The sequence below is a fragment of the Oryctolagus cuniculus genome, chromosome 15 (assembly GCF_964237555.1).
Source record: "Oryctolagus cuniculus chromosome 15, mOryCun1.1, whole genome shotgun sequence".
NCBI lineage: Eukaryota > Metazoa > Chordata > Mammalia > Lagomorpha > Leporidae > Oryctolagus > Oryctolagus cuniculus.
The window spans coordinates 38,927,773-38,951,880 of NC_091446.1; the positions used below are offsets into that span (position 1 = coordinate 38,927,773).

The window sequence follows — 24,108 nt, forward strand, 5'->3', positions numbered from 1 at the left end:
GGCATAGGGGGTAAAGCCACCGCCTGCAGTGCCAGCATCCCATATGGGCACCAGTTCTAGTCCTGGCTGCTCCACTTTTGATCGAGTTCTCTGCTATGGCCTGGGAACGCAGTAGAAGATGGCCCAAGTCTTTGGGCCCCTGAACCTGCGTGGGAGACCCGGAAGAATCTCCTGCCTTCTGGCTTCAGATTGGCTCAGCTCAGGCCATTGAGGCCATCTGGGGAGTGACCCAGCAGATGGAAGACTTTTTTCTCTCTCTACGTCTGCCTCTCTGTAACTCTGCCTTTAAATCAATCAATATTTGAAACAAACAAACAAAAACCTTATCTACTAAAATATTTTGGGTATTAACTGTCAATATCATATTATAAAGCCAAACTAAAAGCTTAAAGTTGTAAACTCACCATTAGAGCATTTGAAGCGCAAACGCTATGAAACCCATAGTAAAAAGCGGCAAACTGCTTATAGATAGATTTATTGAGAAGGAAGTCCGTATAAAGCTGTACATACTCTGGAAGACAATTTTATATCTGTTAGACAATGTCAATAGTGAATAGTAATTCTATAACGTTTAAAAATGGTATCTAACTTACCTTTCCTGTTTTGATTGGTAACTGTGATTTTATCACCACTTGGCTTTAAATTATAGGACTTAATTATTCCAAATTCTTCTTGAAACACCTGATAGGAGGCATCATCATGGAATATTTATTGGTATGGCTGATGCAATTAACAGCCTTCCATAAACATGTTTGTAAAATTTAAAACGAATATGTTTTCTCCTCTCCCTTTTGAAGAACACAAATTATAGAAAGGCTAAGCTCTTGCAATATTTGTCTTAAGAATGAAGTGTCAGGAAATGATTATGGGTGAAAAGATCAGGCCTTAACCCCATCTGTCAAATGCAGTTACATACCTTAATGATGTCCATGAAACTTGCACAGCCATCTAATTAATACTCAGGTTTTAAGAGCTATGTGGATCACTCTAATGAATTCCATCTCCCAGTTAATATAAGAATGAATGGAAATGAGAAAGTTTTGGACTGACCCATTAGTTTTGACTTCCAACCTCTTGTGTTGAGGCTACAGGAAGAAGTGAAAAGCTCCAAGAAAGTGACTGAGCCAAGGTACCATGTAACTGCCCAGCCACATATCCACAGCACTCTTAGCCTCAGTGAATTTCTTTAAGCACTTCCACCAACTGCTCATCTACACGTGTCTACCTCACTGTCTGTACTTTATCAGAGTAAGAGCCTTTAAGATAGGGGATTGTATGCATTGATTAATCCTCATTCAACTTTTCTAGCAGAGAGTACTTAAGAACAAATGGCACTTTTCATGCAAGAAATATACAGTTAACAAACAGCTATTTGCCCTTGTTAGTACCTGGAATGTTGAATAGAAATCTTCTTCAACATTGCCTTCATATGATAAGAGTTCACTTAACCCATGGGCCAATTCCTGTAAAAAGAAATTTATCTGTCTTTTTAAATCAAATAGCATTACCTTAAATAGTTAAATCTATTATAGCTCACTTGTATGTGAAATCATGAGTAGATAAACTTTTTCAGATTTCAAAGCAAAGATAATACCTGACAAGTGTTTTCCGGGGCACAAAATGCTTGCTAATGGCTTCTATTATCTAAGGCTTGGAAAAATTCACTACAGGTCATGTAAGAGGAAGCTATCTAGTTAGACCAGAGTCATAACTCTGGGATGTTTTCTTAAACAACAAGCTAAGTTCAACTCCAGTGCACTTCCAGCATAATTCACTGCTGTCAGGTGCACTGCTGTTCATGAATATATAATATTTCTTACTTTCAACTTACATTAACAAAAATCTGGTAATGTTTTAGAATTCACCTTTTATTTATTTTTAAATATTTATTTATTTAAAGTTAAAGAGAGGGAGAACACAAGAAGCAATCTTCCTTCCACTGGTTCACTCCCTAGATGGCCACAACAAGCCCAAGGTTGGGCTGGGCTAAAGCCAGGAACCTGGAGCTTCTTCTGGGTCTCTGACAGGCGTGCAGGGGCCCAAGCATTTGGACCATGCTCTGCTGCTTTCCCAGATGCATTAGAAGTAGAGCAGCACCCATATGGGATGCTGGCACTGCAAGTGGTGGCTTAACCCACTAAACCACCATGCTAGACCCCTGAAATATTTTCTCGTGTTATGTTGCACTTCAAGGTATCCAAGAATAAGGATTTGAGAATAGAAAAATTGACCTGATAATTTTCAAAAATGGTCAGGTTTTATTTTCAAATGTTAAAAAAGGTAAATAACAGCATAGTTAGAATGATCTTGTAAATTGTACATAATAATGCTCTATTTCATTAAAACAGGAAATTTTCAAGCAAATCTAGGCTGACATAGATTTGTTATGATTACCTTCATTTAAATATTCATAAAAATTATCCCACAGAACCTACCAAGGAAAAAAAAAACTATCTAGGTTACATAAGGAACTAGAACATAGAAAGGTTAAATGGTTAAATGACACCCAGGTTCATTTACAGAGATATTAAGTGGGAGAACCAGGATTCCAATTACTGACTAACTTCAGAGTTTGCTCCTCTAGGTTGTAAGAGCTCAGAAGTGCTACAAAGTAGGAGGTGTGTCTCCATAAGGAAGAAGGAAGCTAGATGGAAAGGGAGATGAACTACAGATGTACAAGGAAACCATATTTAAGAACAGCATTAAGAGGAGAGAGATTGTGCAGGTAGAATAGAGATGATTTAGCACTGAGAGACAGAAAGTTAACTTTATACTTACAGGCATAATTTGGTATAAGTCGTCAATGGTAACACTGCAGATGCCTACTGGTATATTCTGATCACTTGGAACGATAGGAGGGCTCAATAGTTTCTTGTAACAGCAGGGAGGAAAACGAATATCCAAAGTGATGCTGTTATAAACAGCTAGTCCCATAAGCTATGCATACTAAATGTTAAGTATTAACATAAAATCCTTGATAACAAATGAGTTTTGAATTATGCATCTATTTCTTGCAAACTTCTTCCAGATTTAACACTGACTTTCTAATTAGTACCACATACTTCCTTTCCTATCTATTTTTTCTTTATTTTACATAATTCCTTGATTACCAAAAGTCACCTTAAAAAGGAGGTGTTCAAGAGATAGTATTTGATGGACTCCCTAGGAAAGTTACTCTAAGATCACAACAGACAGCAATTCCAGACATTGCTGTAAAGCATTTAACATATATTAAAACATTATCTAAATTTAAACAAAGATGTTGGAGATTGTATAAGCAGCACTAACAACAGTTTATTCAGTAGAACTCACTGCAGAACAGACTGCTAATTTTGGAAATAGTCATTTAGCTACTTTAAAATTAAACACAGATTACAAAAATAAAAGATCTGAAGTGAATAAACATATGGATATACACATACTACTGATAAGCTAATAGGGTAAGTAATATCTTACAGTAAAACTTGAAAGGGTTTTGTAATTTGGAGTTCACTCAAAGTGTCATAAAAAGCTACAGATGTTGTTATTTGTAAACTTTGCCCACCTGTATTTTAGTTATAGAGTAACTACAGAATATAACTCATCCATTTGCTGAGTGGTTTTAGATAAAATTTCATAACATTTCAACTGTCAATTATTATATACATTTATTAAGGAAGTAATTTTATAGAGTTAAAAGGAAATACAAACATATAGATGGGCTCGATAAATTACTGAAAGTAATTTTTAAAAATTGGAAGACTTCCAGTATTTCCATTTGCTAAGATAGAATTAGGGCTAATGATAAATTAAGGGGTAGATACACTATTTTGTATGGAAACATATAAACAGACTGAGCAGAATGTTCAAGGGGATATTGGAAATATGTTCTAATATACTTATATAACTGATAATTATAATAATGATGGTAACTACAATACTGGCATAGTTCCATTTATAATCATTTACTATGATGACAAGTTGTAAGCATTTTAAAAAATTCTTAAATATTATGATCTTGAAGGTAGGTTTTTCATAGATGAGGAAGCAGGCTCCTACGATTTGCTACAAGGTACTCTCACAGGCAGAAGCAGAGCATTTTATTTCACATGAAATCAAGCTGCTCTGGTTGAAGCAGGCATGGAGATGGGGCGATTCTTCCAGGGGAGCCACTGAGGGTCCTATGCCGCAAACATGGCTGAGTTTGAAAATCCTGCAATGTACCATACTGTTCCTACTCCTAGTTCTCATGCCCCTTTTGGAATATGCAGGTCTACTTTTAAAACATGAGTATATTAAGGTTCTTTGTATAATCTTTAAAATATTTACAATTATAGATTTTATTAAAACATTTCTGATAAACTCCAAGGCAAAAACAATTGGCACTGGAACACAGTATTATCTGAACTATTAGAACAATGAATCTCTGGCCTTGAAATTTAAAACCTAGAGAATGTGGGAATGAAATCTACTTTTTCAAGGACCATGCCTCTCATTTCTCAACTTCCAATCTTCTGCACTTTCCATATATCCCCCTTTTGCTTAAATGATCACAATTTGCTATCATCTCACATTTTTCCTGTAGAGTATCATGATTTTTAAGATATCAATTTTGCTTTCTATACACTTTTGCTTATTTGAAATGAATATAAACAGATAGTATAATTTAATTTTAGATTTGTTTAGCACAAAATATGAAACATGCCTGGTATGTTCTTTTCAGGTAATGACAGAATAGGAGCTATTATCTTTTGTAAAGTAAAACAATTAGCAAATTCATGATTTTATGTATAGCACTTTAAAAGTGTAATAGTTAAGTAATATATAATGTTACTACAAATATTAGAAAGGCAAACTATCACCCAAATAATATAAGAATGTGAAGTAAGGCAGACTTATACATTAGATTTAAGTAAGTCATGGTATAATGAGAAGCGTCAGTGAAACTGAAACAGTCAGGAAATGATTATTGCAGGTAACAAGGTAAAAGACAGGTGTCTAAGGATTGTTAAACATTCTTCTGTATTGTGGAATTTAGTACTTGGTACCATTAGATATGATAATATTCATAAAATTTCAGATTAAGTTTACCATTTCAGCATGTGGCTTTTCCCCCTATTATCTTTTCTTTCATCTGCTCTTCAGTTCCCACTCACATTCCTTCAGAATTTATTACAACAAATGCAACGAAGAGATTCAAAACCCTCCAAAAATGCCTGTTAATTCTTTTTCAGATAGTATCTTCCATAACTCTGGCATGCTCACTGCTCAGTAACAAGTCCAGCATAATTCAGCTTTTTTTCTCATTACTCTGGGACTGTAACATCCTAGTCTTTCCAGCCTTGTGTAGCTGAAATGTAATTGTTCCACTTTCAAATATCTGCTTTGTCTGAGAGGATTACACTGCATCTTTTTCTTCTCAAAAACTCCTTAGCACTTAGTGCCACACATTCATTTGACTCTGAGACTGCTTACTCTACGTTGGTGGTCATCTGTCCATTTAGATAGGAAGATTCTTAAAGGTAGATTCCTCCACCCCCTTTTAACCCTATATATCTCAATGCTTGCTCATTTACTTACTCTTTCCTCCTTTCTTCCATAACAGAACTTAAAAAGCTAACATAGAATGCATTTTGTCCAATCCCCTACCCAATCCTGGATTGCTCTCCACAATACAACTGATGGGGTTCAGAAGATGGCATATGGATTATAAAATTTAAAAAATACTATCAAATAATACCATTATGCTTTAAATATTCCCACTCCATTCACTTTTTGACTTTTATGAATACCTTTTTCACGTCCCAGGATTTAGGGGGCATATTAAAGAGGTAGATTTCATTCCCACAATTTCAATTTAGTAAACTAAGTAATAAGCACAAAAAGAACAGAAAAATATTACAAACAGAAAATACCTTGATTTTAAAAAAAAAATGTTCTGAATTTCTGTTAATTTAGATTATATATGAAATAGGAAATAACTATTTTTACTTTGATAGAAAATTTTCAGAAAAAACTAAAACAGTCATTTCTTTCTAACGAAATCTATTGACATTATATTTCTGATACTACACATAGTAAAGATTACTGAAAATGTATTAGTAAATTTGATAAGAATGTTTAATTATCCAAAAGAATAGTATTCTAAAATGCAGACAAAATCTTTTTAAAATATCTAGTCTGTTAGCACCTCCTAGTGGAAAGTTTAAAGGATACAATTCCAACCAATCGGAATTCAGAATAGTTATCACATTTAAAGCTGCTAAACCAATGGCAGTGAGAGTCTTTGTGATATGTAAACATGCCTACAAAAAAGAAAATATAGTTTATTATTAACAGGATTGATTACAAAGAGTGGAAAAATGCATGGCATCCCATCTATTTCAGCAAAAAATATTACAAATCATCTTTCATGTTAAAAATCTCACTTTTTAATTTAAGGGACCATATATTTGCAGATCACAACAGATATAAATTTGTATGTTAAATATACACAGAGTACATTTTATTGTTCATTGGTATCTTGAACCAAAAGTATAAATGATGTAGCTAGAAGATAAACTAATCAGATAACTTCCATAACAACTATGGTTTCATTTTATTTTTATTTTATTTTATTATTATTTTTTTTTTACAGGCAGAGTGGACAGTGAGAGAGAGAGAGACAGAGAGAAAGGTCTTTCTTTTTCCATTGGTTCACCCCCCAATGGCTGCTGCGGCCGGCACACCGCGCTGATCCGAAGCCAGGAATCAGGTGTTTCTCCTGGTCTCCCTTGTGGGTGCAGGGCCCAAGCACTTGGGCCATAGCAGAGAGCTGGACTGGAAGAGGAGCAACTGGGACAGAAACGGGCTAGAACCCGGTGTGCCGGCACCGCAGGCGGAGGATTAGCCTATTGAGCTGCGGCACTGGCCAACAACTATGGTTTTATAAGTTATGATCAGTATTAAATTTGAGGATTACCTGGAGATTTCAATTTCTCCATATTATCCCTATTTTCCATTACCAGAAAAATGATACAAAAGCATATATATGTACATATGTGTGTGTGTAAATACATACATATATATATATATAACATAAAGATAACAAAGACTAAAAATTCTCCTTTGAAGAAAAACATGCAAAAAATGCTAAGGGTTATATTGATGATATCTTTAATTAAATAACAGTTAAATTTCAAAGTCTTAATTTAAAAATTTAAGAAGTCTTATTAACTAAACTAATTTAATGAAAGAGGCTGCAAATACTAGTATAGAGCAAGTTAACAGTTTTTTAATTCTAATGGTTTTCATTTCGATGGCAAAGTAAATTTTCATGTATTTGGCTGTTCAGGAAAGATATGTATATCTCCTCATAAATAATACTTTCAGTCTTCATAAGTCCCCAATAAGACAGTCAATATTTCAATTATTCATTTGTTCATAAAATTTTGTAAAATGTGTTTACATTTTACAATACATTATCCTTATATAATAATTCAGTATTTATGATTGAAAAAATGTCTAAAGTCACAGAGTAGGTTAAAAATAAGGATGGCTACTTGATTGTAACAATTATGAAGAAATGATATTTTAACAATTTGCTTAAATACTCACCATAATCTGGATGAAAAATCTGGCGAATGAGAAGAAGGAACCATTCTTTAGTCAAGCCACCCATATCCAAACCAGCTTCCCCAACAAATGTAACTTTCAACTTCTTTTTTAAGTCTGCTCTTTTCCGGGTTAACTATTGGAGGGAAGTAGATAGTAGAGGAAAACAAAGGGCAGTAAAAGGGGATTAACTCTCTTAAATTATGGGAACTATATAGGTACTCTTTATTTACAGAGTCATAAACCTCCACCCATCCCTCCCTTCCACACATTTGCCATTGTGTAAGCCAGGCATTATTATGTTGGTTTTATCTATCATGTTAGAGAAGTGAGGTACCCTGCCCAAGGTTACTGTCTCTTGGTATCATATTGCTTTCAAAATTTTAATTTAGCAGACTGTAATATAAAACCATTTCCTTTTCTTTAACTCTCCTTCAACATTAAACTTTCAAAAATCATATAGTTAAATCAGCCATGATCTTCTAAGAATTACAAGAAGATCTTGTAAAATGTCATACGTGCAGGAACCTCTACATTACATGTACATGCAACCAATGTATATTTGAACCTGAATAGGCACTAAAGGGCTTGAGGGTCAGACTTCTATTTTATAGACAAGTAATCTGAGGTATGGAGAAGTTAGAATGAATTATTTTGCCTCTAAATAGTAACAAAGATGAGTGGGTCTAGAATCCAGGTTATGGACTAAAAAACATGAATGAACTCATTTAGATATTCTACATCAAATCCTTCTCTGGGTAGTTACTAACAAACCATTAATAAATATACAAAAATTATTATAAGGCTTAACTATAAATACCAAACCAGGTTTAACTATGATATCAAAATTTAAGGAAGCATATTTATTGAAATACAGAAATAAAAAATCATTTACTAAGAATTCAGTAATAAATCACATTGTAGAATTCATTTAAAATTCTAATAAATTAATACCATTTTGGAATAAATTATACCTCATCAAGTGAATCGCTAACCAGATGTGTCCGCCTTACTTTCATATTTAGAAATAACATATTCATATCAGGTCTCTGTCTTCGAGATACTTTATCCACCAGACTTTGCTAATTAAATAAGAAAGCAAACAGTTTCACTCTTATTTAAGCTATAATTTCATTTAAAACATTTAAACACTTTAGTAAAAATTACTTAATTCTTGTCTGTGCCATCTCTTATATAAACAATTTCATAAAATCACTTACATTTGATTTGTAAAAATGCCTTATTATTTTCATTTCGGGACAACACTAACCAGAGAAGTGTTCAAAATGAAAGACCAAAGTATTCATCTTTTAAAGTAAAGAATGTTGTTTTATAGTTTCAATGTCTCCTCATTTAAATATCAAGGTCATCTGTTTAATAAATAACATACATACAATGGGAACATTAAAAAAAAGGCATATACTTTTGATGATAGACCTGGCCTTAAGCTTTTTAAGAAACTGAATTTAAAAGCACAATTAGTCTGCTTTTAGAAAGTAATTTATTGAAACCCAAACAATGTTTGCACTCTTCATATTAATTCCACTTCTGGGAATACTAAAGACAGAAAATACTTAATACTGTTGAGGTAACAGTATTATCCATAAAAGAAAAACTTCGGAAATATCTATGTATCACTAATGGACTATAAATAAAGCTACTACAAAATGATGGTCATAAAAACAGTGTATATGGTACAAGGAAGGTTCAACTGAAGAGAGCAGGGAACAAAACTGCAAACAGTAGTGTTTCAACTCTGTTGCTTTTTAAAGATAAGATAGGAGACAGTTTCAGAAGGAAATTTAGCAAAATGTTAATAAGAGTTATGCTTGGGTGATAGAGATACGGATGCTCTGAAAATCTATTTTTCATAATATATATTACATTTATGAAATATAAGCACTGGGGATATAAAATACATTGAAAAAATCAGTATGAATATATTAAAATGTCACTTATATGAAGTCTACATGTTTGTATATTTATTGACCTAAATAATGTTTATCACATTTCCTTATCTTTGGTAAAAACAATGACAGCAACCACTTTTTTTAGAGATTTTTTCTTTTTTTATTCAAAAAATTTAACAGATAAAAGTTACACATATTTATGGGGTATATGTGATGTTTCATTGTATGTGTATATGTTGTGTAATGTCCAATCACAGTAAATGTATTTATCCTTTCAAGCATTTAACATTTCTTTATAGTGAAAAACAGGGCAAAGTTAGAGAATATTAATTTACTGCATATTTCTCTCTAAAAAAGCAAGCACCCTTTGTATATATTAAAGATAAACATTTTAGCCGGCGCCGCGGCTCACTAGGCTAATCCTCCGCCTAGCGGCGCCGGCACACCGGGTTCTAGTCCCGGTCAGGGCGCCAGATTCTGTCCCGGTTGCCCCTCTTCCAGGCCAGCTCTCTGCTGTGGCCAGGGAGTGCAGTGGAGGATGGCCCAGGTGCTTGGGCCCTGCACCCCATGAGAGACCAGGAAAAGCACCTGGCTCCTGGCTCCTGCCACCGGATCAGCGTGGTGCGCCGGCCGCAGCGTGCCGGCCGCGGCGGCCATTGGAGGGTGAACCAACGGAAAAGGAAGACCTTTCTCTCTGTCTCTCTCTCTCACTGTCCACTCTGCCTGTCAAAAATAAAAAAAATAAAAATAAAAAAAATAAAAAATAAAAAAAATAAAAAAAATAAAGATGAACATTTTAGACCCTTTAAATAGATGCAATTTACTTTGATATATAGTATTTTAATATTCTAAATCTACATAACTTAGATTACCATAACAGAACATTGTAATTCAGAGCATTCTCTATTCCAATATCCAATGCTAATAATGTCTTTTTTGCTTCTTGCTTCTCTGGGTCCTCCTTTATTAAAGAGACCAAGATTCTTGGCAGAATATTCTGTGTCATGGACCTTTTCTCCTACCCTTTTGCTATCTTCTGTTCCCAGTCTAGTTCCCAGGGAGCTATTCTCACTGGGAATATCCAATCATCAAACTTATCTAGGATGCAAATAGTGGACAAGTTTAGTGGCTACTCCTTCCATTAGGAATTCATACTTACAGAAAAATGTTCCAACTTAAAGAAATCACCCAAAAATGATAGAATTCTAGACAGTACAACTGATTGAGAAAGTTATTTTAAGGCCAGGGTATCTCCTTTTGCAACTTTAGATTGTACCATATAAGCATTTATTTATGCTGGCTACCTATACGACTGTGTCAAATAGTCGTCACCAGTTAATTAAGTCCAAGTAGTATGGCAGTTTACAAGTTAAAGTGTTGGGAAACAACCATAAGAAATGACAATGCCAGCTGACTCTCTAGCATCTACTTATGTGCTTCCATGCTCCATGAAAAACTTAGCCTATGAGACAGTCTGCACCTGCCACTCTCTTTTTCAGCAGAAGAAAATGTCCACCAAAAAGCTGTATCATGCAAGTGAAGGGAAACTTCTCAGAGGCGTTTAGTCAAACATCTAGCACTTTAAAATTTTATTACAAATATAGAAAATCATATCCTATGGTGAAAAAGTACTAAAAAGACATATGACTTTGTACAAATGCAACTAATAGAATATCCCAAGTTATTAGCTATATAGATCAGTCTTTGAGCCAATATATACAGAAGATCAAGTAACAATTCTGGCAATGAATATTATCTGTTTAGACTCGTTTTTGAGGGTTGGGTAAAGGGAGTGTGACTCTGGAATTCCCTGGTAGGCAGAGACAATTTCTTCTAATATTATCATGCTCAATATAAGCTGGCTTTGGAATGCTACCAGTCACTTAGATCTTTTGTTTTTCTCTGTGATAGAAAAAAAAATACTCACCTTCTGAGAGTTCTGAGTTTATTCTGAAGAATAAACAAATCTTAATTTTATAGTATTTTGAATGTCTGATTCTTTTTATATTCTTGGACAAGACATAGAAAACATTTCTTTTCACTCTTTAAGACAACTACAGCTAAGTTTCTCTTTGATTTTCAAAGCTGTGAGAATCATGTCACACAAGCAGGTGTTTGAAATAAATGTGCATTTAAATGTACAGTCTAGAGCTCCAAAATACCAGCTCTATCTGGTATCAGAGCCCATAACTTCATTGTGCTGTACTGAAACACAAGTGGTAGGGAAAGGGTAAGGACAGGCCCAGGAATAAGCTTCATCCTGTCCGATACTTTGCCTAAAATCTACCTGGCAGTGTTTGGAGCTTCTGTGGGCCTCCATGCATCTTGGTTTCTCAAGAACCAGTAAAACATCACTTACATTTTAGGCACATTTTTCAGTTCCCCAACAGATAATTGTTTTTATTATATCTTCTAATATTTTGGTTGTTTCCATCCTTTTTTGTGACCCCTAGAAAACGTGTGTTTTAAATAGTTTTCCTTAAGGGCACTTCTTGCCTCGCCACGATGCTCTAATTAGTTATTTGCCGCTGGAGCTCTACAAATGAGGTCCACAAAGCTCCTAGAAATCTGGATCTGTAAGGAGCATTTACTCTTCCTGTGATATTTAGAATAAAATGAGATGCTGACTAGCTGGGGGGTGTCTTGTCTTCCACAGCATGATCAGGGTTAAAAGAACTTTTGGGGGTTGTAAAATACGAATTTTACTTTTAAATAAAATTTTCTGGTTATGCTAGAACAATGCACAATACATTTGACTTATTTATTAAATGATTTACTCTATTGACTATAGTCAGCATAAATATGTTTTTATAGCTGGCTTACCCTTGCGATGCTTATCATCTGTTGTTCTGAGTCTCTTTGAATAATGATTTTTTTTGCAGCTATAGAAATAACGAATGGGTATTGACAGAAGGAAAACCTGCTCAACAAGTGAAAACAGAAAAAGCAAAATGGTGTATTTTTAGCAAAATTATTCTAAGGGAATCTAAGGTAACCTTTCTAGCAATATAAAACATTATTTTTGTATTGTGTTTTACCATTTACAAGATGATTTTATGTGAATCCCTTAATTCCCACAGCCCTGGAAAGACTGTATCACTCCTAGATGTGCAGTACCTTTATTTTCTAAAAGAAATTTCACCTACTATTCTGAAATACATGCTAATCACTCACATTGTTTATGCAAATAACTTCAGCTTATATAGTCAGCTTTATATTAGCACTTGTGAAAAACATGGGCAACACTCAAACCAGGAGGCAAAAGTATTAATGAAGGAGGATTAGGACACAGAAAAAAATCAAATGTTGAAATAAACGTAAGGCACCATTATTGTGATATGTGAGTTTCAAAAATGAAGAAATCTAGCAATAACTATGTAATAAGTAAGTAACTTTAAAAAGGGGAGAATGTGTTGTTTAATGGCATAGTTATATGAAATGGTATGTGTTTTTAAAAATTATGATCAAAGGTTATGAAATTAACTTCTCTTCTGGGTCCAAGCCCATTCTATGCTATGTACAAAAGCCACAAACTACACAGAAAGAAATGCATATGGCAGCAATGACACTTCAGGAGTTAAACTTCCATCAGAAGTCATCAACTACAGCTGGAATCCATCTGAGCGTGGTCAAGTGGTATATCTGTGATCACTAAATACAATGAGGGTATTTTGAAGAAAAAGAAGATAGCCCTAATGTGAATGGCCGGTGAGACAACTCTCAACAGGGCACAAACTGTAGAAGTTATTCAGTACTACTGTACGATAATTTGAATCAGTAATGCTGACTATATTTTGGAAAGAAAATACATAGAATGAATTTAATCATATATGTATTGGTTTTATCATGCACTTTAAGAGTTCTCCTCAGTCTTTCCCTTATTAAGGTAAACAGAAGAATGATACTATGTGTGACACACTGAGCTAAACAGATGAGGCCGCTCTGGCTAAGAGTGACCTGTCCTAGGACTCCAGGTCCCCTGCCAGTTTCAGGCTGGCTGGCCAAGGACTGAAGGCATCACAGATCAAAATTCCCATGCAACTCATTCCATTCTTGCATACCAGTGCTATGGCACAGACATTAGGGGAAGCTGGGTATTAAAGATGTCATCACTGAAATATGCACAATAATTCTTAAGAGTTATTTTGTGTTTTGTCGGCAACATCACAATTACATTAAAATAGGAGGAAAAAGGATCTTAGTAACATAAACTTTGTCAAGAACATATCCATCAGAACATCAATTCTTGTTCAGTTATGAGTGTTCAGAAACGGACTCTGTCCACAAGGCCATGCAATGTTTTAGGCCTGTTCTATAGAGAGGGTCCCTGGTTAATTTAACCAATTTATGGACAAATCTGAGATTTTAGGTTGTTTATTTTTACGCAGTATCTCTTATTTGGTCTACTTTACAATAAATGCAATCTCCTGACTATTTCATGGTCTGGGAATAACTCGTTTTGCTAGCTTAATCCAAACTACAAGTATTGATATAAAGTATAATTTATTAAAAAAATTTGGTCAGATATCTTGAAAATCTGTTATAATAAACTGTTGTAAAGCTCCTTGACTATAACATTTGCTCTTTTTACACTGTATGTAATGGAAAATCACTTTTTCTACAGAATAAAGGAGCAAAACAGGAAATGTTTGTGTGTGCAAAGATATATATATGTGTGTGGTTAATGTGTTAGATCCGGCACCAGCAAACTTCAGCCCCTGACGACATATATGGCCTACTATCTGTTTTTGAAAATAAAGCTATTTTGGACACAGACACATCCACTCATTTACACATTGTCAAAGGCTGATTTTGTGCTAAAATACTCAAACAGAATCTGTACAGCTCCCAGAGCAGAAAATATTTACCACTTAGGCCTTTACAGAAAATGCCTGCGGACTCCTTTAGTGGGTGACTGCATACAGAACAGTAAGATGTAAGAAACTGCACATTAAGAATCTCTCTTTTCTTGAAAAGATGCTATTAACCAAATCAAAATAAAATTAACATGGATATAAGCTTAAAATGTAGCAGAAAAAGAAAATGCTTTAACAAATATGATACTTCGAAGCTGGATATCTAAGCTGCATTTATAAGTCTACATGAAAAGGCATATGGATACTTTGTACAAACTAAAAATCTAGTCATTATACTGGGTAGTATTTCATATCATTTAGGAGAGTAAGTAGATGAGCTTTTGATCATACCTGTGAGAGTTTCCAAAGCTCTGCCAAGTATGATATTCTTCCATGAGATCAATGTGATCCAAAGTAGAGTTATAGAAATCAGTATAAGGAACAAGGGGAGGGTGAACCAAATTGTTTGCAGTATCTGTAAAGATAAATTCTAACATAATGATCTTTTCTAACCCATACATGATTCATTCTAATAATAAAAACACTTTAATGTCCTCCAGAGAGTCGACTTAGAATCTTCTATATTAAACTGTTAGCTTAAAATGAAAAATACAATTTTAAGATTGTTACCAAAGTGCAGTTAGTAAATTTTTGTCTTTACATAAAACTTGTAGTGGGGATTATGAATATATTAAGGGAGAATGCAGATGGCCATCTACTCACATATTTCCCCTTCAGTGTCTTCTTTCGTAGGGGTCAGGCCTTGGTAATTTAAGCTCGTGTTTTCTCAGGAATCACTACTTAGCAGATCATATGCATTTAAGAGTCAAAATACAGAATACTGCCCAGGAAAATGCACAGGGCTGTTTCTTGTTGCTGCTGTTGTTTTATATTTACAAGTGAATTGTGAAATCCATTATCAAAACAGAAAATAAATTACAACTTTTCTGTCAGAAAAATAGTTTAAGATTTAAAAATACCTCTAAAGACTATTGGGATTCTTAAGCAATGTCCCTAATATTTAACAAAAGAAAAGTAAATGTGATAGAATAACAAAAACCTACTAAGTAAAGCCAACACTTTAGATGCTGATGGAATCCACCAGGAACACTTTGTTATAGGTGGAAATTCTTCAGGCTTTGCAGGAAACAGGCGTAGAGAAATAAATTGCAGCAATCTCTCTACCAATTGTTTGAATCTCTTCTGGGATAATCTGGTAAAAATTTTGAAATAATTACAGTCAATATTCACATTTTCTATTTTGGCAAAATATCTGGTAAATACAGAACTAAATACACAAAATTTTAGATGATTGTCCTAAATTATTCTACTTCTTAAATTATAAAACACTTGAAAAGATACAAAAACATTACCCTGAAAACTGTAAATTATTAAATGAGAAATGAACACCAAACTCACTATAAAGTTAATAATTTATTTTTTAAGGATTTCAATATTAGTCAATCCTCACTATTCACAAATTCTCTATTTGCAAATCCACATACTTGCTAAAATTTAATTGCAACCCCCAAATTAATACTTGTGTTTTTGTGGTCTTTTGAAGGCATGAAAAGGTGAAAACTTTTGAGTCACTTGACTTGCACATTCCCAGCTGAAATTTAACAAGGCAATGCTCTGCCTTTTGGGTTAACAGGTGTTTTATGCAGTTTAGTGTCACTTTTTCATAATTCTATACTTTTTGATGATGATTTTGCTATTTAAAATGGCCAACTATAGTAGCCATTGCTGCCTGGTGTTCCTAAGTTCAAGAAAGTGTTACATGCCTCATCGAGAAAAATGCATTCCATAAGGCACTGGTTGTAGTGTTGCTGGCCATGAATTCAATGTTAATGAATAAATAACTTACATTAGGTAAATAATTGAGCAGAAACACTCATAAAATAAGGTTATGTGTAGATTAGTTGATAACAATGTGATCAGAGCCTTGCAGGAACCTAACCCTATGTTTTCCCCAGCAGCAATGATTCTGTATTTGCTAATTCAGTGCCTATGGTGACTCTATACATTATAGCACTCATCAATAATAAGAATAGGCTGTATTTTAAATGAACTTTGGAAATATTTTGCCTTTTTAGTTTTTATCAATCATGGAGAAGAATCATTGTTAATATGTGTATTGTTTTGTGAAAAAAACTTTTTTTTTCCGAAATTATATTAACAGATAACTTATATTTTATAATGATATTTTTAGGTGAGGAGAAAGCATCATGTAAATAATGTTGAGATTTATTGATATGCATGTAGGAATTAAGAGGACAGCAATTAAAGTAGTAATATCTGAGCATATCCACTCACCATCTTTGAGATATACAAGTGAGAAAAACCAATGACAGAAATATGCTATATAAAAAGTGAAAGGAGTAGACAGAAATTTTTAACAGCTTGTATAAGCAAAATAGTATCTTAAATTAAAAATCAATTTTAATTATCCTCTATGCAGTACTAAAATGTTTTTCTAATTGGCTTTTGAAGTATTACAAATTAAAAGCATCATTTCTAGGAACCTGAAAACATTCAGATATATTTTAACATTGCTAACAACAAACTTAAAACTGTAAGACTATAAAAGTTCTTAATATCATAGAATGATTTACTTTTTAAACCAGTGAACTAGGAAATGGTGGTCAGCTTCCACTAAGGTAGCTGTCTGTCGTAGCAAGTGAGCATAGATGACATATGTAGATGTGTTATTAAATTGAGGATTCTGAAAAAGATAGTAAAGATAACTGTGTTAAAAATTTGTTAATATGTAAAAGCAAAGACATTAAGCTTAACAAGTTAAGTGGTAAATTCTGGAAACTAAACTACATTTGAGATTATAAAATATTTTAAAGCAATAATGTATTTGTTATTTTGGTTAACAGAGACTTTGAGTTATGATGCGGTACAGTGGAAGGACCATGAGCTTTGGAGTTTATATATATATATATATATATATATACTGACTTATTTTGCATGTGTATATATATATATATGTAAGATTTACTGACTTATTTGTTTGAAAACCAGAGCAACGGCATGGAGCATGGGGAGAGAGGGCTTCTATCCTTTGGTTCACTCTCCAGATGGCTGTCCTGGCCAGGGCCGGGCCAGGAGGAATCCAGGAGCCAGGAACTCCTTCATCTAGGTCTCCAACATGGGTGGCAGGCACTTGGGCCCTCATTCACTGCCTTCCCAGGAGTGGAGCGAGCAGTGTAGCTGGGACTCCGGCTGGCCCTCAGGTACAGATGCCAGTGTGGCAATGTGGCACAACAATGCTGCCTCAGAGGGTTAATTCTATCACTTCCTAGTTGTGTGCCCTTAAACAACTTCTTCATCTTAATAGGAATGACAATATAAGCTTAATAACAACATGAGTATTATGAAGGAAATATATGTAAAGCACCTAGCTTGGTACCTTCATAAGTGGTGGCAATCACTATCCAGCAATTAAGTAAAATATACTGGGTTCTCTTTGACTAAAAATAAAAGAATGCTATAAAAATGAAATGAAAGCTGTGTGTGAGGCATCTGCCATGGTGAAATGAATAAGAGTCCTATCTCACAAGGAACATGGGGCGGGGAGGGTGGGAAGCACAAAGTAACTCCTGACAATTTTTAAACATTAAAAAGACATCGAAGGAATGCTTGTAAACTAAGCAAAACCTCCAGTTACGTCTCAAAAATCTAAAACTTTGTCACATGTACATTTCAGTACTTCATGGGAAAAAATCAACATTACTGAAAAATGAGCACATCATGTACTTTTCAAAATTGACTTACTGGCAGGACAATTCAAAATTAGGGAATGACCCCAGCTGGCAACTGCATCTATTGATAGCTCTCAAGAATGGGGCATCTTGAGTGGAGCTTATTGTGACTAATATACTCCCCTTCCCCCGAAACTCTGTGCATCGGGTAGTCATTTTCTAGCCTTTACCACCTCTACATGTTTTCTTTGTCTTTTTTTTTTCTAGTTTTGCCTCTTTCTCCTCTGATTTCTTTATTTTCCCTTCTACAGTCTTTTCTTAACTACCTCTTTGCATTTTCTCTCATTTTTCACTTTTTGTGTTTTCACTTTCTCTGTATTCTACATAGTTTCCTTTATTGGATGTGATATAATACTGAACCAAACTCTGTATCTTATTTAATATACATTTTCTTACATTTAAATGATAATATGTGAATGACTTTTGTACATTTCAACAAATAATATCAATGCAGTATGCTGGCTATGGTAATAATGTATTTCTTTCTCAAAAACAAAAAACAAAAAACCCTAAACTAAAAATTAGTTTTCATTTGTCTAGACCTTAGTATATTTTTGTATCCATGAATCTCTCTTTTATTTATTTATTTGAAAGGCAGAGATATATAGAGACAAAGAAAGAGAGAGACATCTTCCATCTGCTAGTTCACTTCCCAAATGGCTGCAATGCTGGGCCTGGATCAGACCCGTCAGGAGCCCAGAACTCCATCCAGGTCTCCCACATGGGTGTCAAGGTCCCAAGCACTTGGGTCATCTGCTGCTGCTTTCCTAGGCACATTAGCAGGGAACTGGATTGGAAGTGAAGCAGCTGGGACATGAACTCGTACGCATATGGGATGCTGGCCATGCTTAACCCAGCTGTGCCACAACATCAGCCACTCTCTCTCTTAAGACATCTTTGCTTTATAGAAAATAGAAACAGCAACTTTACTTTCCATTATAATTGAAACTTCAGCAATACTGAAAATACATCAAGTTGTTAGAAACCTAACAGATGGGGAAATAAAAGTTCTGCATCTTATTAAAATTAGCCAACAAGAAAGGACCTTTGAATGGAAGAGGAAGAAGTCCTTTCATTTTGTTCCTGAATACAATGGCAGGTTGACAAGAACTAAATGAAAAGTTTATCCCCCAAATAACATAGCTTCTGATTATTTATTTGTTGCAGCTTTAGTCCTCTGGTTACAAGTAACTACAGTTGTAAAAAATATCAATAATGTTGGCAAAGCATGCAAATATTTGCTATCATTTTAGACAAGCATGAATTCAGATTTGAATGAGACAACTCCAACTAAATTCATGCTCTCTTACCTGTAAAAGTATAAAGTATGCTCTAAGATCATCTTTTGTTCGTGGACTGAAAAAGAAATAAGCATAGCTCATTATAGATGAGTGTTTAATTTCATAGTATATAATTGAAAATGACCAACAAATGTTTGTGAGAATTGAGTTGAAGAGAGGGAGAGGGAGAGAGGGAGAGAGGGAGAGAGGGGGAGAGGGGGAGAGGGGGAGAGGGAGAGGAATATCTTCCATCCACTGGTTCACCCCCCAAATGGCCACAAGGGCTGGAGCTGGGCCAATCTGAAGCCAGGAGCTAGGAGCTTCTTCCAGGTCTTCCACTTGGGTAGTGGGGGTCCAAGTGCTTGGGCCATCTTTGGCTGCACGCCCAGGTGCATGATCAGGGAGCTGGATTGGAAGTGCAGACTTAAACCAGCGTCCATCCATCCGGAATGCCGGCACTGCAGACGGCTTTACTCATTGTACCACAACACCAGCTCCATGAGTCACATTTCTTAGGAAGTTTCTGACGATATGTTCTTACTACAATATTTAGAAAGTGGCTAACTCCCAGTTTGTACTTAATTCTTCAGTCCTTAGCCACTTCATTACCTTCTCTCTGAGGTCTGAAATTGAATTTTTCAAATAGGATATAGGAAACAGGTGTAATAGAAAAGGTCAATTTTCTTAATATAGTAAGAGTTCTTGACAGAAAAATAGATAAAATGGCAACAGAACCTGGCCAAAGTATGTGAATAATTTGTAAAAGAATAACTATAAATAGCTAACAAATGACAAAATGTTAATCTCATTAGTACTAAGGAAAAATAAAAAATAAATCCAGTTTCCATTTAGAAAAGTAGCCAAGCTTTGTTATAAGGATATACAACTGAGAGCTTAGTTAGGCCTTCTCATATCCTTTATATAAGTATTTGTTGTCATAATTGTTTCAGAGAACTAATCTGCAAAATGTGTGAGGTGTCTTAAAATTCTTCTACTCCTATAATTCTTCAAGGAAAGTTTTAGGTAAATACTCAGAAAAGATGACTGTTATACAAAATGTTCACTTTGGCATTATAAACACAATCATTCTTGAATATTTTAGAGGAATTACAGTACAGTCATTTGTTAGGTTATTAGGCAATCATTAAAAATTGTGGTTTAAGAAGGAAAATGCAAGCTAATTACTACAATGATAAACCAGGAAAAATACTGTTCAGTTAAAAATCACATATACAATATGATATTGTATTGTACAGTACTGAACTACACAATGTTATTGTACAATACAATAACAATTGAACTATACAATACAATATCGTATAATATTGAACTATACATTATATTATGTGTTATGCTCTAAAAATGTACTAGGAAAAATTATAAAATATTAGTATGTTTTCCTTATACTTCTCTGCCTTTTCTGTAATAAGCATGGTTTTCTTTGAGAATAAAAACAGTGTTATTAAAATGCCTGCGGTACCTTTAACATTTCATTTACAATTTTGAGTTAGGTATTTTTAAAAACTGGGCTTAATATATAAACATTTGAATTATAATTCAGTGGCATTCCTTTGGCTTTTAGAGTGGATACTATTTAAATAACATTATTTAAATACTATAAATCTGAATGCTATATACTTAAAAGTTTTTAAAGTTTATTTATTTAATTAACAGGAAGAGCAACAGAGAGTGAGCACTCCCATCCTCTGATTTGCTCCCCAAATGCCTATGAGAGCTGGGGCTGAGACAGGCTGAATCCAGGATCCTGGAACTCCATCCAGGTCTTCCTCATAAACTTGGGTCATCACCTGCTGCCTCCCAGGGTGTGAATTAGCAGAAAGCTGGAATTGGAAATAGGACTAGGACCTGAACTCGGGGACTTTGATATGGAATGCAGGCATCCCAAGCAGCATCTTAACTGCTGTGCAACTGCCCATACCCCTGTGTACTTTTAAAAAGACACTTTGGTGCATTATATATAGTCATCGTTCAAAACATTATCAAATTACAACACATGATTCCTTAAATAGGGCCTAATATTTAGTTCTGACTAAAAATTTGTAGTAGCTAAACTTAAGTTTCCATATATTAGAAATAAGAAAAAAGATTCGCTCTGACTACCAAGAAGCCCAAGGCTAAACTCAGTGCTCATATTATCTTATGTAAGTTACTGTCATGAGTACTCATCCTGTTTCTATAAAGCATGTGCATATGTGCACACACACAAATCTTTATATATAATTTTTAAAGGTCTACAGATCACATATGGCTACCTATGAATTCTGGGAAGTCACAAATTTCAAGTTAAACAGCTTTGTTGTAAAGGCTTATAATTCTTTTTTGATTTATGTAATTATAACACCACTAAAATCCGAGAGTAAAATATATACTAACGTATACAAGATATATGAGATGTTTAAGTTAACCATATATACTGATTAGCTAAAAACTGGTTATAATTACCCTTTCCATTCTCGCAACAGGCTGTTAATGATTCCCTTTAACACTGTCTTCTGAATGTCTTGAGGCTGCAATCAAAAGAAAACAACCAATTAGGATTAGCCATTTAGGTGAGTTCTTATATGTTCATTTTACTTTCAGATCTGTTTAAATGGTTAAAATTGGACTTCAAGACTGAGGACTGACATGACCATATTGATTTCACATTTGAGAACTCTGGTGAGTACAAATGACAAGATTATACTGAGAACTCTCCCTAAGATGTACAGCATAACCTTTGATGATCAACAATAGTTTTATGTAACTATAAAAAATTTCATTTTCCTTGACTTTACAATATTAAATCATAACACAAATCCAAGAATGGCAAGTTTGCCAATATAAAATGATTACATATATTTTGAATATATTCAGTCCTATTATGTTACAATTATCAGTTAAACCCATAATTCTTTATTAAGTGAAACCAAATTATTTTAATTAAAAATATGTTAACAGGGAAAAGACTTTGTTCATTATAGGATAGATTTATGAAAGGCATAAAATAATATTCCTCTGTAGTTTAATAATTCAAACAAATTTTAAGAATTTATTTACTGCCAACTATCTCAAGAATGAATAAAAATAAAATAGGTCTAGATAGTACTTTCTGGTAGCTTTGGGATCCACAAGGAGAGAAGGCCCACACTTCCGGGAATGGAGAGTCCCTACCCGCACTTCCGGGAACGAAAAGTCCTTGTCAAGGTCCCTGCAGGTGCCTAAAGGTCAACAAATGAGGATCAGACCCACCTCAACCTTTAACCCCCATGCCCTCCCAACTTCTGACACACGACTTCCCTAGCCCCTCCCCCTCTGTTGAGATGGAGAATCTCACTAGGGAGCGAATTCCAATACAAGCTTGTAAATTGATTGATTCATCTGGCTGGGAAGATTTGTTACGTGCTGGACACCTTACACTTTCCTTCACAATAGAATAACACTTCATTAACTAGAAGTTAAAATAACCAGTAACATATCTGTGTCTTGACAATCGACAAGAAAATAAATTTATATTATGATTTATTTAAAAACAACAGCCATGATTTCCAAGAAATGTATATTACCATCCATTCAGCCTAGCTCTTACTGCTTTCTCTCCATCTGCTCACAGTGTCCCTTCACACCCAGAAGGCAGACACTACCCCAGCCCAATCACTTATTTAGTGTCCGCCCCTGAGCAATGCTAAGGCTGCAGGAGAAAAATCAAGCAACTGTGCTGCCTGGATCCACTTCAAGTTTGTGACCACAAGTCTCAAAACACACCACTACCACCAGCAGTTTTCTAACACAGCTCTAGTTCATTTACTCCCATACTCTCTAAGGCAATTCTTTTTTGTTTTGTTTTGTTTTGACAGGCAGAGTGGACAGTGAGAGAGAGAGACAGAGAGAAAGGTTTTCCTTTGCCGTTGGTTCACCCTCCAATGGCCGCCACGGCCGGTGCGCTGATCCGAAGGCAGGAGCCAGGTGCTTCTTCTGGTCTCCCATGCAGGTGCAGGGCCCAAGCACTTGGGCCATCCTCCACTGCCTTCCGGGGCCACAGCAGAGAGCTGGTCTGGAAGAGGGGCAACTGGGACAGAATCTGGTGCCCCGACCGGGACTAGAACCCGGTGTGCGGGCGCCACAAGGCGGAGGATTAGCCAAGTGAGCCTCAGCGCCAGCCTCTCTAAGGCAATTCTTATTCAAATCTGCTCCTCTGTGTTTTTGGTTTTGTTATTTTGGTGTTTCATGGTACTGACATTTTTGAAGAGTTTAGGCCACTTGCAGGCCTTTTTTTTTTTTTTTTTTTTTGAGATTTAAAAGTATTTATTAGAATCAAGGACCTCCAGCCAGAGCAGCACGGAGGGGGGCATCCAAGAGAGGAAAACAATCAGATTGGCATTCTGTTACCAGGCAGGGACAAAAACCATCAAAAGACCCCATTTACAATTCTCCATCCTGTCTGGCCTGCTAAGGGTGGGGGAGATAACATCTGTTAGGGGGAAATGGGCGATGACTGCTCTGGCTGCTTCATGCTGAAAAGGGGCGTCTTTGGGAAGGGAAGTCAAGGCAGGGTTGCAGCAGGAGGTGGCTTCCCAGTGGGATGCAGTGCCAGCTTGCAGAAACTGCTTCCATGTGCATGAGGCCATTTGTTTTTGCCAGAATATCCTTTAACTTAAGGTCTTCTGTGATTTTCTTGTCATTAGATTTAGTTTATGCAATTTTGACAGGAAGATTCATTAAT

At 35.0% G+C, this 24,108-nt stretch overlaps 1 protein-coding gene across 9 annotated transcripts in view; it reads right to left on the reverse strand.

Moving 5' to 3' along the window:
• HECTD2 (HECT domain E3 ubiquitin protein ligase 2) overlaps positions 1 to 24,108 on the reverse strand; it is a 101,673-nt gene that overhangs the window by 12,370 nt on the left and 65,195 nt on the right. For 2 of the 9 annotated variants that reach the window (XM_051823369.2, XM_051823370.2), the window contains exons 6-18: positions 21,852 to 21,916; positions 19,419 to 19,464; positions 16,954 to 17,063; positions 15,403 to 15,551; positions 14,690 to 14,813; positions 12,306 to 12,402; positions 8,547 to 8,654; positions 7,576 to 7,708; positions 6,196 to 6,284; positions 2,779 to 2,937; positions 1,389 to 1,463; positions 594 to 681; positions 405 to 511 (exon numbers count right to left, since the gene is read on the reverse strand). In XM_051823369.2, the coding sequence (XP_051679329.2) occupies positions 405 to 511; positions 594 to 681; positions 1,389 to 1,463; positions 2,779 to 2,937; positions 6,196 to 6,284; positions 7,576 to 7,708; positions 8,547 to 8,654; positions 12,306 to 12,402; positions 14,690 to 14,813; positions 15,403 to 15,551; positions 16,954 to 17,063; positions 19,419 to 19,464; positions 21,852 to 21,916 (1,350 nt within the window). Of the gene's footprint in view, positions 1 to 404; positions 512 to 593; positions 682 to 1,388; positions 1,464 to 2,778; positions 2,947 to 6,195; positions 6,285 to 7,575; positions 7,709 to 8,546; positions 8,655 to 8,795; positions 8,943 to 12,305; positions 12,403 to 14,689; positions 14,814 to 15,402; positions 15,552 to 16,953; positions 17,064 to 19,418; positions 19,465 to 21,851; positions 21,917 to 22,494; positions 22,607 to 24,108 lie in introns of those variants that run through there. The other 7 variants (XR_011382370.1, XM_051823372.2, XR_007910908.2 and 4 more) reach the window with 7 other exon arrangements.